The sequence below is a fragment of the Falco biarmicus genome, chromosome 13, assembly GCF_023638135.1.
Source record: "Falco biarmicus isolate bFalBia1 chromosome 13, bFalBia1.pri, whole genome shotgun sequence".
In the NCBI taxonomy this organism is placed as follows: domain Eukaryota; kingdom Metazoa; phylum Chordata; class Aves; order Falconiformes; family Falconidae; genus Falco; species Falco biarmicus.
The window spans coordinates 3,214,581-3,229,963 of NC_079300.1; the positions used below are offsets into that span (position 1 = coordinate 3,214,581).

Consider the following 15,383-nt stretch of genomic DNA (forward strand, 5'->3'; position numbering starts at 1 on the left):
AGTGGAAATTCCCTCTTCCTGAACAAAGCTGTTTGCTTGTTCTGTTTGCTTTAAGTTAAATGTTTAAATAGCAACATTGTATTGGGGTGTGTGCTTCTTGAGATATGAGACCCAGCCTTTGCATACCTGTAAGGAAGTGTTTTCTCTCATACTCCAAAAAGCAGGTCAGTTGTGTTTGGTGCCATTGGGAACAAATGACCTTTCTGAGAAATTAAAAAAAGAAGATGATGTTGGAAACAGGATTGATGGGGAGATTTACATCGTGACATTATCTAGTAGAATCTTTTGAGGATAGGATATTGGGAAGTATTTTTGGGTCAAGCAGCAACTTCCTAAGTAAATATTTCAACTTTTTCACCTCCCACATTTGGGCTGTTACTTTTATTCTATGAAAGCAATCACAGAAATTTGCACAGGTACTCAATGTTTTTTGTCTCCTCCAGTGCTTTATTACTATAAGTGTGATTACAGCTTGGTACCTCATATTTGCAGGTTAGCAGCTGTGATTAAACTGATACAACAGCTAAGCCTTTGGCTCCTGTATGAGCCTAAACGACTCAATTGTTGTGCCACCAGCATACACAGGTATTCATTGCCATAATTTGAAGCACATCAGTGGCTGTCTGCAAGAGAATTCGGGCGCATCCATGATCTGCTTGTATTGGCAATATGAACAAATGCCTCAGGTGTGAGCCAGAACCTGAACACAGCTAGGAAGTGGGATATGATGAACATGGCCTCTGACAAGCAGGAGACCTGTGCATCCCTAAGAGTTGCCTTCAGTACCTCCTGAGCAGGTCCGCAGAGCAGGATCTGTGATGAACTTTCTAGTATTTTTCTTTTCTTCCCCCCCCACCACCAGAGGGAGGAGAGGTCTTGGGCTGGAGGATGACCATGGCAGTCCACACAGGGGTTTATTTAAGGGGGTATGAAATGTTACCCTGAAACATTTGCAACAAAATAGCCTGTCTGCCATGGTGTCAGCCTGGCCCACACACATCCTGGGTATTTATGAACAAATAGAAAACACAGGAAGAGCAGAGTCATGCACTGAAATGTTATTTCTGATGAATAAAATTTTATTTTTCTCTGAAAAAACTGCATACACATGTTCAGATCTGTTCAACCGTCAAAACATGTCTCAGTTTCCAAACAGTGTTCTTTTAAGCATGCAGGACCCCACTGCAGCTTGGTAAAGAAGTTATGAGTTGGGTTTTTATAATCCTATAACTGTGCAAACATAATTTGAAAGCTATTTACATTTTGCACCTCTCACTTCTAATAACAGTAGCATCAGCTGTTAGATACATGCACTGTATAGCTATAGCTTATGATTTGGCATTCACATTTGATTTAGGTGTAGAGTGAAAACCAAACAAAACTTCCATTGTTCAAGAAACTCCCTACAGGCAATTATAATAAATCTAATTTCTTCTTTATAAAGGAGATCTCTTTAAGCACTCAGACTTCCCTGCAGTTATGAAAATATTACTTCAGCTGTTTTCTGGATTGTCTTCCTCTGGTGCAGACATGCACTTTGCTTGCCTTGGTGGATATGAGCAGAAAGAAAAGATGTCTCGGTTTTTGATCAGAGAAGGCAGAAGTGCACTGAAACAGAGCCAGTTCTGTGTCTTTCTGTCATTTTCAGTAAACTGCAAGATTACCTATAGTATGTTTTTACTATCTTAGACTATCTAAACTCAGATGAAGCAACTTTGATGCAAAAAGTTGGATTCAAGTTCATACTCTTATTACTTTTGCTTCTCATTTCCTCTGCCATCCATTAAATAACAGAAGTCAATAGCCAGCCAGATATTAATACTCAAATCATGCTGTATTATATTCATGTCTTTATATTCTCTAACCTGGGTCAAAGAAGGCGTGGTATGTTTTGCCACTGAATTCTGTTGGCAGAACTTCTTAGTGCATAATGAGGATAGTACCGCTCCTCACAGCCATCATAAATGGTCTTTGCTGTTTTATATGTGCCAGTGTGATTAAATTAGGGTGCTGAAAGTGGGAGCCGGTTGAATATTAGGTAAACGTGGCATTCCAAGTGATGTTTTTCATTTTCTCACAGCAAAAGCTGGCCTGTGTTTCTTTTAATGGGAACTGTGCAGCTAGTAGTCAGTGCATTATTCTGCTTTTCAGTTACAGGAATTAAGCAGGCTTATTTTGTAAGAGAAAATGGTATTTTCACAGCTGCAAAAATGCCTCAGAATTAATACATGTAAGTGAAGAAGACACTGCATCTCACAAGTTGCAAAAGCTGCTGTTCCCTACTCTGGCAAATTCAGTTCACGATGGAAACCGTGCTTTCAGGCTGCTCTCCAAATATCTGGGAGAAGAACTCAAAAGCCAGGCGGACATGGATGGGGACGAAGACATAAGCCGTGTACACCACCATAGCAAAAACAGTCACAGTGATGGTGTGGAACATGGATCGCTCCCAGGGCTCCAGGACGTAGCTGCAGGTGATCAGTAGGTACTGGTAGTACAGCCAATAGATATAGTCCTTCACATGCTTAATATCCATCTTCAGCTTTCAGTGGTTTTGAGAAGATGACCTGTAATGATAGAGAAGTCTGGATTACAGCTGCAGTGGGAAGGAAGTCATGGAACTAAACAATGATGCAATGACCATAATTTCAAATTTGATAATATGTGTAATTGTTACATAAAATAAAGTTCAAATAGAAATAATGCATCAGTGCCATCACCAGCCTCTGCTGCCATGGAGCAGCGGAAAACAATGCTTATCGCTAGTGCCTGCTGCTTGCAGTTATTGAAGCAGTATCAGTTAGGCACTTTCACGTCCTGCGTTCTGATTATGAGTGTGTTTTGCTATTCATTTTGCAGTAGGAATTAAAACTGCATTAGCTTACAAAGGCACAGGGTACATGTGGAAGTAAGGGAGACACACATTTAAAAGGGAAGGTTTGGGGCCAGCTTCCACAAAGGTGGATGGCAGACTCATATGCTCTGAAATAAAGATGAGATTAAAAGAACTGCTCTGTAAAAACTCTGCTTCTGGTATTCATTCTTATTCTGCAATTGTTGGGAATAAAGAAAAGACAAGCTATGAAAGGGAGGGAAAAAAAGTAATCTCAAATAGCAGAAGTTTTTGCCGCTCATTCCAAAGAAATAAGATACATTACTGATTAAAAGAGTATTTAATGCCAGTTACAAGTCTAGGAAAGGTTTTTCTCTTAGGTAATACCTTTGTGCATTCATTGTTCCCTTCTCCATGCAGAAAGAAGAACAGCTGAGCAAGTATTAACTAGGAAATGGGGTTTTCCTTCCACTGTTTTTTGTTAAAATTGCTTTTCAGTATTTTACATCATCTTTAAATTCAGGCTAAAAACATCTAAGAGAAAACACAGAGACAGAATGATAAGCAACTTCATGAGGCTCTGTAGAGAGACTCCTTTATTTTGGGGATTGAGTTTAAGGTCACACAAGCTCACCAGGTCAGCTCACAGTAAAAGGGAACACAGCAGACTTCAGTCCTGTTGGAAAACCTTCCAATGTATTATTTCGTTCTACACTTCTGTTGCCTAAAATGCCTGGAACAGAGATGCTTGGACACGTCACATCCCTCCGGTGTTGTGTTTGGAGTGAGTTTTGGGCAAGAGAAATTTTCTGTCCCTCAAGGCAACAAATACTAAGGTAGCACTGGAGAATTTGCAGTGTGTGATTAAAATAACGATGGGCCACTGATACAGGCCAAATATATTACAATATTCAGTGGTTTACTGCCTCTGGAGTCTGTACAGTATATTCTGGTGGTATGTGGGCATTTTCTGAAGGGAAGACAAATTGCCAATAAAAAGGATCCCTGGTTTGTTTTGTAACAGCTTTACTTTGGTTACTGATGTGTAAAAATTTTGTCCAGTGGATGCACTGTTAAGTGCACACACCTTGACAGACCATATTTCTCCATCTTGCTTCCTTTAGATCACCGGTATGGCCAGCTCAGCATTCCCCCGTTACCTTGCAAATGGAGCATCCTGCCAGACTAGCTTACACCTCGCCTGCTGGAGGTGCTGTAAGATAGATTTTTGCCCCTTCTTCTTTGGGAAGGCAACAACTGCAGGCTTACTCTAAGTGTGGCAGACTTTTGATTGAATTGGCACCCCGAGTGTCCAACATTGTTGATAAGGGAGCTGACTATCTTTGTTTCCCTTCCTTCCTCCATGTGCTGGCCTCTCTCCCAGTGTTTCTCCTCCTGTCCCTCAGCTTCCTATCCAGATCTTGCATCTGTTCCCCTCTTGCAGCTCAGCTCTCAACACCCTCATGAATGCAACCTCTTTGCTGGCAACAAGCACAGTGAAACTGTAAACACTGTGCATTAAAAAAGGGAGGGAGGCTTGTTTGTGTTAGCAGATTTTATGCAGATTTTGATGTACTTGCCCCATCGCCCACCCAGCCTTTACTTTCTACCAGCCCCTCTTCTGTGTCCTCCAACCGTCAGTACCTTCCCCCAATATATCTTTTTTCCCCTCCTTCTCCCAAAGCAGTCCGTTCCCTTCGCTTCCATCTTCCCTGTATCTCCTAGACCAAGAGGCCACCTACAATGCTTTTGCGGGGCAGATCACTTCCATTTTAAACTTAACAGTGACTGTCTTTGCTGTGAACAGCTTCACTTGCAAGGGTACAGGCTGGTGAGGAAGGCCACCATTGGTTTCTGTCCTGGTATGAATGGAAGATGATTCCTTTCAGAAGATTTGTTTTAAGGCAGGACTCAAGAGAGGCCTTAAAGCCTTGTAAATATTGCAAAGCCTGTAATAAAAATGGCACAGCTGGCAAACTGTGACTCACTGGGAGCCAAAAGTGTCTCTATTTATACTTTCTGCAAAAAGAACAGCATTTTTCAATGAAGAGGTTAAGCCCTTTCCTATACAATTGAAAGGAAAACGATAAGGGCCCTCTCATACTATCTAGGATTATGGTATTTACACTGGGGTTATACCTGTGCTAGTTAAACTTACACCTTTCTAGGGTAAATATCTGTTAAGCCTGACCACCATGCAGAGAAACTGCAAGGCTGGAGCACTTGCTGTGGATGTTTAAGGCTATAAGGTTATCAGAGCGGTGCTGCAGTGGTTTTGAGGGGAGAGATCCCAGGCTAATGGAGCTTTCTGCCCACAGCGGCCCATCCACTCGTATATCTCAATACAGAGCTGATATAAGGAACAGCCAACAACAGGAAAAAAATTCCCCAGGCTGATATTTTACTGATATTAGACCAGTCTACCAGGCTGCAGACTCACCACTATCACTTATTAGACGTTGCTGTCTTGGAGGGAAGCATGAATAAAGTATGAAGTAATTAAAATAAGGAGCAGACCTTCTGATTTATTCCAAAGACCTTGTTACACTTTCTCTAGCCTGGGGATTGCATTTCTATTCAGCTCGGTAGCCAAGTCCTAGCAGCCAGCCTGTGCTTTTTCAGTTCTTCCAGTTCACGGCACAGGGGGATAACCCCGTCCCCCAGCACTCAGGCACACCGGTAATGGGACTCCCTGGACTACCAGCAAGGACATAAGCAGTCTTAATGCAGAGGATACACGGTCTCCAAATGAATGACAGAGGCTGAGATAAGTAAAAGAAAACCAGTCACATTACAGTCATTGTCCTCACCGCTAAACACACTTCCACTGCATTTAACCTACCCAGAGACTTTCTCCGTTAGCAGGACTGTCTTGGAAATGCAGCAAATGTGAGGGGTATCTTGGGATAATGCGATTCTAGATGCATAATTTATAAAAGGAAAACACAGGATGGAAAGAATAAAGAGCCATCTTAAACCAGCTGCTGAGTCAATGAGATACAAGAATCCACTGCGCTACTGTGACATAGATACCTCTCCTGAAGGTACCCCATTTGCATTAATTCAGGGCCAGTTTTAAGCATAAGCAATAGCCCAAAGCTCCAGAGATCTCAGGCAGCTTTACCACCCAGGCCAATTACCTTGTAGCAATAACTAAAGGGAATGGCAGATGAGGAGATAAACTTTTGAGGCTAAAATTTCTGTATTTTAAATAGGACTTGTCCTAGAGAGTGTCTACTTACATTTTTAAGCATTACTGATTTTTATTACATTAGTGCTGCAATCAGTTGGTGCTCTGAGTTTAAAGGGTCTTGTGTTCTTAGCTCATAATTTCTCAATATTCCAGCACAGGAGATAATTTGCTATTATGCAATTTTAACTTAGCACTCATTTGTCTACAAATTTGAATTTAAGTATTCAGTTGTGTTGTGGAAATGCCTTCCTGTTTAGAGGCCACGGGACTGTCACAACCAGCTATGAATAAAATTAATACAATTCAGCTTCTAAAGCCATTAAGCAATATTCAAATTATTTTCAGCAATTTCACCTCCAAGCAAAAAAATCAAGAAGAGAAACCTGTAAAGCAGCTTTTATTGTTTCAAGTGGCAACCTATTTTTCTGGCTTGTTGACATGTCTCTGATTAGGGCAGCTGAAAAAGATAAATCATCATAAAAAATATCCCAGGTTTCATTTAAAAGCATGCCTAATCTCAAAAATTTATTTATTAATAACTGTAGTTCCCAGCGTTGAAGCTAGTGATTGGAGTTGTAACCTGAAGATTCCAGCGTTAAGTACTTTACTAAATCATTTCTGTTTTGAGCAACAGGGGTTTGGGGACTTTGTTCACACTAACACTCTGCAGCTCTGGACAGCATCTAGCAAAATGCATCTGCTGGGAAATTCCTGTGGAAAGAAACAGTCTTGTAGGGAAACTGGGGTAGACTGGTTTCCAAAGAATGCTTGAAAAACACCTTACACCCTCAGCAGGAGAGTGTGGTTGACTTATACAGAGAAAAAGTGTTTCCAACATACATTCAGGTCTAGATAAGTTTATCTAGAGCGGGGAAAACAAACCCTGGAGCTGGAGATAGCCCCCTTGAATGTAAAGTAGGGCCAAGTGTTCTAAACAAGGTAGGAAGGAAAACCAAGCAAACAATAAGTCCATCCCCAAATGCAAATATTTAATTGGCCATTTGCTAAATAATTGCTGTGATAGCACAGAAGCAAGAGTTGGTGGGTGTTGCAGAATCCTAAGGGATTGCACTCATGCTGGAGCTTAAATAAAATCCTGCCACAAGCCCCTGCAGCTTGTGTTTGGTCTCATATGTAGAACACCTACAACATGCAGGCTCCAAATGGCAGGTGTGATGCGGGAAAGTGCAATAATTATTTTCAAGTTGTCCGATATGTAAGTAATTTCACCTCTTAGAAGAGGAATGGGTAGTCATCCCCCTGGGAATGGAAATATCTCTCCTTTCTGCAAGTTATTTATCTGTAGTTGTTATTACTTATTTGTAACTTTACTGTGTTAAGGGTTTGTTCTGCTGTTACTCAGAATATCCAAATTGATCCAATGCACCAGTCTTGTCCCTCTTAATGCTAACATAACTCTGGGATGAACCCATTGATTTTATGTAGAAGGACAAACATTTCTGTAAGTGCAAAGAGAACGACAAAGGGATTCACATTCCCAGTCCATCATGCCTTTGCTTTAATATGTTTTATTCAGTGAGCACCAAGCATAGCGCATAAGGAATGAAATACAGGTCCTGTGGACCAGTAACTGGGAAGAAATTTAGATGAGGCAGCAGTTAAAATTGTGCAGAGAATCTGAACACCAGCATTTCCCAGGGACACCGTCTCAGTCTGTTCCTCTATTGCATCTGTGCTGCTCAGATTCCCCATGCGCAGCATGGCCTGTGGCCATATAGCATCAGCTCAGCCTAGAAAGCTGCCTATTACCTACTGACAAGCAGAACCCTCAGGTCACTGTAGTACTTAACACACGGATGTTTAAATGTACCCTAAAGCTTGTTTTCACAGGGAGGTAATGCCAGACAAAGAATGTCAATGAGAAGAGCAGCAGTAATCACAGCATAGCTCCCACTATGGACAAGTATGCACCAGTAAACATCTTTACATATAGATTTTAATAAATAACTAACTCTGGAGTAAAAATGTACAGCAGCAATCAGGCTGTCTCTGGTTTCTCAGCATTCATCTTCCCGAATCAGCACCTCATCGCATGCTCGCCCATACATTACTGTCAGCCACTGTGCTACAGGAACCGTGAATTCTTCTTTCTTATGTGTTCTTGTCACCATCCATGCAACACCAGAGTGAAGTTCAGAGCTGGTAAAATTTTGTTGCTTGAACATGACTCAGACATTTTGCATGTGGGTGAACATGGTTTGACTGTGCCTGTGGGGGTTTTTTTTGGACAAAAAAAATCTTCCAGGAGTAGAAAAATATGTGAGGAGTGGACGCGGTAAGACAGAAAAGGGAATGGCATTTTCAGCCACATTTCTGCTTTACCTTGTTCAGAAGAATGAACTCCAGCAGCTTCCTCATCTGTAAACGCTAACCCTCTTTCCTGCCGAACTAAGTGGTAGCATGTAGGTGCTATTTTGTTTCTTTTAAGTGCAAACAGTTACATGGTGCCTACAAGACCTAAGAGTCTAGCAAATACCTTTTGCTGTTGGCAGAAAGACTTCCTTTTACCTTCCGCAGCTTCAAACAAGGCAGCAAAACACTCATCGAGTTGCTCTACAGGAGTGGCAATGCCACACCTGCACAAAACCTGACCCAGACTTTCACAGTGCCAGCTCTGAACACTAACCTAGTCCTTATGTGCATGCTTCTTCAACAGCTCTTCAGTAATCCTGCAGTGCCAAGCATTAGTTTGGTGCTATAGTTTAGCTGAATCTGTAACTGGAGCAAATGGATTCTTGTCAGACTCTCCACCCAGACTGCAGAACACCCAGATGATTTCCGAATTACCATTTGCTCCTTCAGTTAAGTTATATACACAGATCGAGCTTATGATGGTCTGCAACAACATGGGCAGTAATTTTAAGCGTGGTATATAAACTATTTACCCTCAAGAATGGAGAGGATGATCTATAGCATCCATAAGGACCTGATTTGGAGAGAGGCTCCCAACCATTCAAGTTGAATGCAGTTAATGGTTAGACTGATTTCATGCCTTAACTGCTGCCTGAAAAACTGTAGGCTGCTCCAAGCAAAAAAACCCAAACCCATATTAAGAAAAATAAACTCCCCCTTAACTCTGAAGCCTGGCTAATATATTGGCGCACTCGCTTTTCTCTATTCAGGCACAGAGAGAGGAGAAGATGCAGCTTCTGTAACAAAAACACCCTTGGAGCAGCTCTGTCCCATTTTCTTCCAAGGCCAAATTAATTTCTCAAAGAATTTTCTGTTCTTCCCTCCTCTGAAATTTCCTCAGTTATTTTCTTACATAACTACCTTCTTACAATTTATGCACAGACCCTTTCCTTTCCAGCTTTCTCTGGGCTGGGCATGTTCTGGGCTCCAAGTCCTCCCCCTGTGACAGGACTTGCACTGTGGAACAGAACTGGCCGTTGTTGATAAGTGCTGCCAGAGAACAAATGTGAATTGGCAGGTTGAAATCTCAGAGCAAGCTTCCCCTGTATTTCCAGTGTAAGCATAGTTTACTAACATGGTTTTGGACAGAGCTGATTCCCAAACAAGACCTCAAATCTGTGACTAGAGACCAGCACCAGGTTTAAGTTGCAAATACTTAAAAATTTAGAGTTTTTGAAGGGCTGTTCCAGGAGGTATCTAAGAGCGGTTTTGGCTTTGCTCTTGGTGACAAGCCTCCATTCCTGTGAGACTTTTCGGGTTTGGGATATCAGCTAGATCCTTCAAGGGGACTTAAAGACTCTAAAGTTCAGAAGGTTGTGTAAACACATCACTCTATAAATAAGATAGCTAGGATTTTTTGAGCTCTACTAAAAGATCTTTCAAATGCAGTTCTTGTTTTGTTCAGACTCCTTTGGTTTGCTCTGAGTCATTTCTGAAGCAGCTGAAAATAGTAGCTGGTCTTGGGTTATATGTACCACAAGAAGGTGAATACTGTCATAGTTATGACAAGTTATTAGTGAAAAACAGGTACTAAACTCTTGTGCAAGTGCATCTCCTTTGAGATCTAATGAAAGGAAGCAGTATTGCATCACGCCAGTTATTGCTCTAAAGGGGGGAGGGGGAGCATAAAACCAAAGTGAGATACCTGCAACAGATAAGCAAAAAGGAAGATTCACATTTTTTCCACAGAAACTGGTTTAATCCCATCTATGCAATAAGGAACAGCTTCCTTCACAGGCCGCTTCATCCCTATGAGCCAACAGCTTTGAAGGCAGAAATCTTGGTATAGCAGGATACCCCTGAAATTTGGGAGAGCCAAGCCACCCTTCATTTTTTGGGGGGAGAACACAACAAGAAATACTCCTGTCAGACAGCAGGGCAAGACAGAGCTTTTCAAAGTTGCAACATGCTGCTGTGCTGATTTCTCCTGAAAAGCAGTAGGAGCTGGGGGTATGTAGTCTTTAAATAAAGCAGATGGCATGGGTGAAGAGAAAGGAGGAGGTCTCTGGAGTGACCTGCTGACATCTTCAAGTGCTTCATACATGCCTATACGCCCACGCATGAGGCAGTGGGAGCTGTGGGAGCAGAGCTCCTGCTAAGCAGGGGAAGGTGGGTTCCCCTCCACAGGGACATGACCAAGCGTCACATCACAGCCCAGCTGCATGGGCTCCTCTCCTTTGTGGCACCGGTTTGGAGAATACTCACTTGGCTCTACACCAGGGCAACGGCCAGGCTTGCAGTACACAACTGCTGCACAAATAAAAAGCTCAGCAAAAACAGGATTGGCAGAACACAGTGCAGAGCAACGATTGCTTTTCCCTATCAGCCAGCTGGAGCACCCAAGTCTTGCTGCTGTTCGCTGCATCACTTGTCCTGGACACTTTTTGGGCACAGGGGTGATGGAACAAGTATTCCCATGGCCCTGAGCTGCTCCCCAGGCAGCCTTTCACCACATCTCCTATTACTGCTGAAACAACGTACATGCTCTGTGCAGAGCTTCCCCATGTTACTCCGCCAAAACCACACCATCTAGAAATCACTCCATGGACTTGCAGAATCGCTCTCAAGATAGAGTTATTTGTGCCGTACTCATGATATTCATAAACAAAAGATAAACATCCCAATTCCTAAAGCATTTTAAAAGACACAGTCCAAAATGTACCACATGTGCTGATCAAGCAGAACAGCAGCATTTACTACAGGATTTCTCCTCCGTTGTATCCCAAGTCTGCTTACACAACAGAGAGGTACTCTCGCACCTGCTTCATACTGCAGGATTACTGGAAGCAACCAGCAACTCTAAGAAACCCAAAGAGCAGAGACCTGCAAACAGCAAGTATTGCCACCACACCGGTACAAATAGCACCTTCACCTTCACCACCCCTCCCCACCTCTTTCAACCTTTTTAATTCTAGGCATTTGCCTTGTTTCCAGTGACTCCCTGCTAAGGCAAACCACCTTCCCAACAGCTGTATGAGCAACAACACCTGGAAACCTGACTGCAGATCTCCAGCAACAAGTCCAGAGAGACCTTGCTGGAGGCCATAGGTAGCACCACCAGGCACCTTGAGGAAGGCAGACAGCAGATCTCGGAGGCTTTCCTGCTGCCACCCCAGCCCCGAGGCCTTTGCTCCAGCGCTTCTTACCGAGCTGCCGATGGCAGCGCAGAGTGCGCGGCTCCGCTCGGCCAAGGTCACCGGCGCCTGCATTTGGGGAAGCCCCGGGACGGTGCCGGTGCCGCCGCGGGCCCTTGGCGAGCGCGGCAGGGGGTGGCTGGCCACGGCCCTCACCCCCGCTCCGCCGGGCTCCGCGTACCGCCGCTCCCAGCCCAGCGCTGCCCGCCCCGCCGCTTAAATACCTACCGCCCCGCTCCGCTCCGCTCCGCGCCCCGCCGGGGCCGGTCCCCGCCGCCCCGCTCCGCGCCGCCCCGCCCCGCTGCCGCAGCCGCAGCTGCGCGCCCCTGGCCCTTGCGCCCGGGCGGGCGGTGCGGAGCCGTGCGGGGGTGAGGGGCTGTCACGGCCGGGCCGCGGGGCGGGGTGCTGCTTCCCTGCGGTGCGGCTGCGGCGGCATCTGCCGAGGGCACTTGCGTAACGCGCTCGGTGTCCCCGCCGCAGGAGCGGGAGCGCTCCGGGGAGCCGGGCACCGGCCCCGCCAGCCCTGCCCTGCACAGCTGGCGCCGGAGCGCCGTGCACTCGCCCTAAACGCTTTGTGTTCCACCCGTGCTTTGCAACAGATAAGCTCCTAACGCGGTTTGGAACGTAGCTGGGGGAGGGTGGGCGTGCAAGGGGTGCCCGGGGGTGCTGGCAGGTGCCTGGGGGCTCCCCAGCTCCGAGGGGCTGAGCGGGAAGGACCTGGTCCAGCGTGGCTGTGAGAAACCAGCGTGTAGAGAGGGACGTGGTGACCATGCCTCAGATGAGGTGTTTCCGGAAAAGAGAGATACCGATGGACAAGTGCTTACAAGACTTTATCTGAAATCCTGTGAATACTGCGTGGCACTGCTCACCACAAGGCTTAGATTTCCTTGCTTTTCTGCCCTCAAAAAAGCCCCCCATGATTTAGTGTCCTGCTCCCTACCAGAGAGCAACAGGAGAACTGAACTTTGCCATATAAATGAGAGATAAAAGTAATAGAACTGCTTCGTTCACTGTTTTCCCCTCAGGCTGTGGGATACCAGGTACAATCTCATTCACTGAGCAAAGCAGTTGCAGAGACCTAATCTTGACAGGCTGATCCTATTTCTCAGCCTTCAAAATTGTTACTATGTGACACTAATTAAGCGATAAGTGAGTGGCATTAAGAAGGGTTGGGTTTTGTCTCGTGTTGCTTCACTTAAGATTATGGTTTTTGCTGCTGGGCTATGGCTTCAGCTTTGGGGCCAGCGGGGGTAGCGCCGCTTGACATGAGGGATGCCTGAATCGCTCCTGGTGACCTCTCCAAAATGAGCTTTGCCAGTGTAGTGTCTGCACCTAAACCCTCACACTTGTACTGCAGCATAATGAACAGCTCACGGAGAATGAGCAAATTCCTGGCCAGGTACGTGGCCACAAGGCAGCATCCCGTTTAAACGGACACATCGAATGGCTCGTACCGGGTGTTCTGGCTCCGAGAGCAGTGTGACAGGCTCAGGGAAACATCTGCAGTTTTCAGGGGAGCAGGGGGGCTGCAGGCATGGCTGTGTGGGCTCGGGCACGTTGTTTGGATGCGCTGCCAGCCTAGATCCAAGTTTCTGCAGTGCTGGGAACAGCTGGTCGTCCTGCTCTGCCCTGAGCTGTTGAAGGAGCATGGAAGCAGCTGCTGTACAAAGCCTTCCTGTAAAAACTGCCCAAGCCAGCCACACCTGGGCATTGGGACATGCTGTGTTTTATATATGCAGCAGGAGGTACAGAGAAACTCCCGTTGCCTTTCAGAGCAAAAATCCTTAACTTCAGCCCCCTAGGTGTGAGAATGAGGGTGTTGCGAGTGTGGTCCGAGCGTGGGTAGGAGCCGGGCTGTCTCTAGTGCCAGGCCCTTGCCTTGCTGGGCAGCAGGCAGCTCCCACAGCCAAAGATTGCCTGAAGTCACTCAAGTGCTGTTAGGAAGGACCATTCCCAAAGAGTGTGGGAACTCATGGCTGTAGCATCGTGTGCCTGTCCTCAGCTGTGGCACAGAGCCACCCAGCCCTGCCCCTCTCCCTGCCTGCCCCTTTGGGGGCACATGCCCTTCTGTGGCAGGGGGGTGAGCTGGGCTGAGGGAGTCATCAGCTGAAAAATAAGTTTATTTTGCCGGTGTCTCTCCATGCCACAGAGGCAAGAGCAAATGGCCGGGGGCAGCACAGGGATGTGGCAGGTGAAGTGTTGTTTAGCCTGGGGAAAAGGGCACTCTGAGGGTTTGGCCACAGGCTGTTTGGCTGTAGGCACCGTGGTCTGTTTGGCTTGTGGTTGTGCTCACGCTGCAGAAGCAGCCACACGCACACCCATTCCAAAGGCAGCAGGTACTGCAGTGAGCCCAGAGGCTGGAGCTGGCTTGTTGTTCTCACAATTAGAGCTGCTTTTTACAGTGAGGTGGGAACTGTAAGACAAAGACGTGGTGTTGGTAAATTGTGTAGTTTTCTGTGCGACAAGCTGCCTCTTAAAGATGTGCCTCTGCAGGTGAGGTGAAGTTTGCCCGTTCTCTGCAGCTGTGCAGTCTAGTTTGTTTAGATCATGGCTTCACCTTGCCAGAGGTGACTGTCACCACGGCTCTGCATGCAGAGTCATGGCTGCACCCCCAGTGGGGACCTCCCTGCAGAGAGGGGTGGCTCGTCCCTGAGCGGGTGGCTGTGGGAGCTGGGGTCACCTCCAGCTCAGTGGGGCCACTGTATTGCTGTTCTGGCACTGGCTGGTGTCTTCTGAACCACAGACAGCCATAAAGGAATGCAAACTGTTTCAAGGGCCAGATGTAACTGCTGTTATTTAAGTTATTCTTTTAATATTTGAACACATTTTAATGGTCCTTTAAAAATGCTCTTTCCTCAATTAATATCTTTAAAAGGCACTTACACAAACAAAGCTGCCCAGGCAGCAGAGGGGCAATAAGGATGTGACGCTTTCATTCCCAGCTCATACAGTGAGAACAGTGCCTCTTTCTTCTGCTGCTATTTTTATGGATGTTGACTGCAGAACTGATGCTTGCTTATCTTTGATCTTAAAAAATACTTATGCAGAGGCTTTGTTTTAGACTTAGAAACAGTTGTACCCCTTTCTAGCTCAAAGCAGAGCTCCCATCGGTCCTGGAGTACTGTGGAAGCCTGCCTTGTGTCTGTGCACGTAGCTTAGCTTGGTAAAATACCTGGTGGCTGAGTGGACAGTACATGAAATGGTCAGAGTGTTTATGCAGTTGATATAGCAGCAGGTAGATATCACTTACAGCAATCCTATACAAATACTTGCAAAAACATTCTCGGTTATCAGAGTGCTTGCTCCATGCAACAGCTTTAACTGTTGTTAGGGCATTTTTTGAAGGGGAGTTTACAAATAACTTTCCCACAGTCTCATCATCATCCTGATGATCTGTTACTGTCCTGATTCACTGGGTTCCACTGATGGTTGCATTAGAATCATAGAATTGTTTATGCTGGAAAAGAACTTTAAGATAATCGAGTCCAACTGTTAACCCAGCGCTGCCAAGCCCACCACTAAACCGTGTCCCTCAGCACCACATCTACATGTCTTTTAAACGCCTCCAGGGATGGTGACTCCACCATGTCCCTGGGCAGCCTGTTCCCATGCCTGACCACCCTTGCAATGAAGACATTTTTCCTAAACCTCCCCTGGCACAGCTTGAGGCTGTTCCCCCTTGTCCTGTTGCTAGTTATCTGGGAGAAGAGGCTGATCTCCACCTGCCTACAGGCTCCTTCCAGGTAGCTGCAGAGAGTGACCAGGCCCCCCCTGAGCCCCTTTTCTCCAG

At 45.8% G+C, this 15,383-nt stretch overlaps 1 protein-coding gene across 3 annotated transcripts; it reads right to left on the reverse strand.

The window, feature by feature from the left end:
* Positions 1-610: 610 nt before the first annotated feature.
* Positions 611-12,184, reverse strand: LOC130158213 (serine palmitoyltransferase small subunit B-like). 3 transcript variants are annotated; one of them, XM_056358787.1, is made up of 2 exons: positions 11,750-11,803; positions 611-2,567 (listed from the first exon to the last, which is right to left on the reverse strand). In XM_056358787.1, exon 2 carries the CDS (start codon positions 2,534-2,536, stop codon positions 2,294-2,296), a length of 243 nt encoding a protein of 80 aa, XP_056214762.1. In that variant the 5' UTR covers positions 2,537-2,567; positions 11,750-11,803; the 3' UTR covers positions 611-2,293. The 3 variants fall into 3 exon arrangements, with proteins under 3 accessions (XP_056214762.1, XP_056214761.1, XP_056214760.1); XM_056358786.1 differs by lacking the exon at positions 11,750-11,803 and adding an exon at positions 11,822-12,184 and having other exon boundaries at positions 616-2,567; XM_056358785.1 differs by having other exon boundaries at positions 616-2,567; positions 11,606-11,802.
* Positions 12,185-15,383: the final 3,199 nt, after the last annotated feature.

Bases quoted from the DNA above. Each gene is read 5' to 3' on its own strand.
- LOC130158213 (XM_056358787.1), bottom strand. From the start codon at position 2,536: ATGGATATTAAGCATGTGAAGGACTATATCTATTGGCTGTACTACCAG.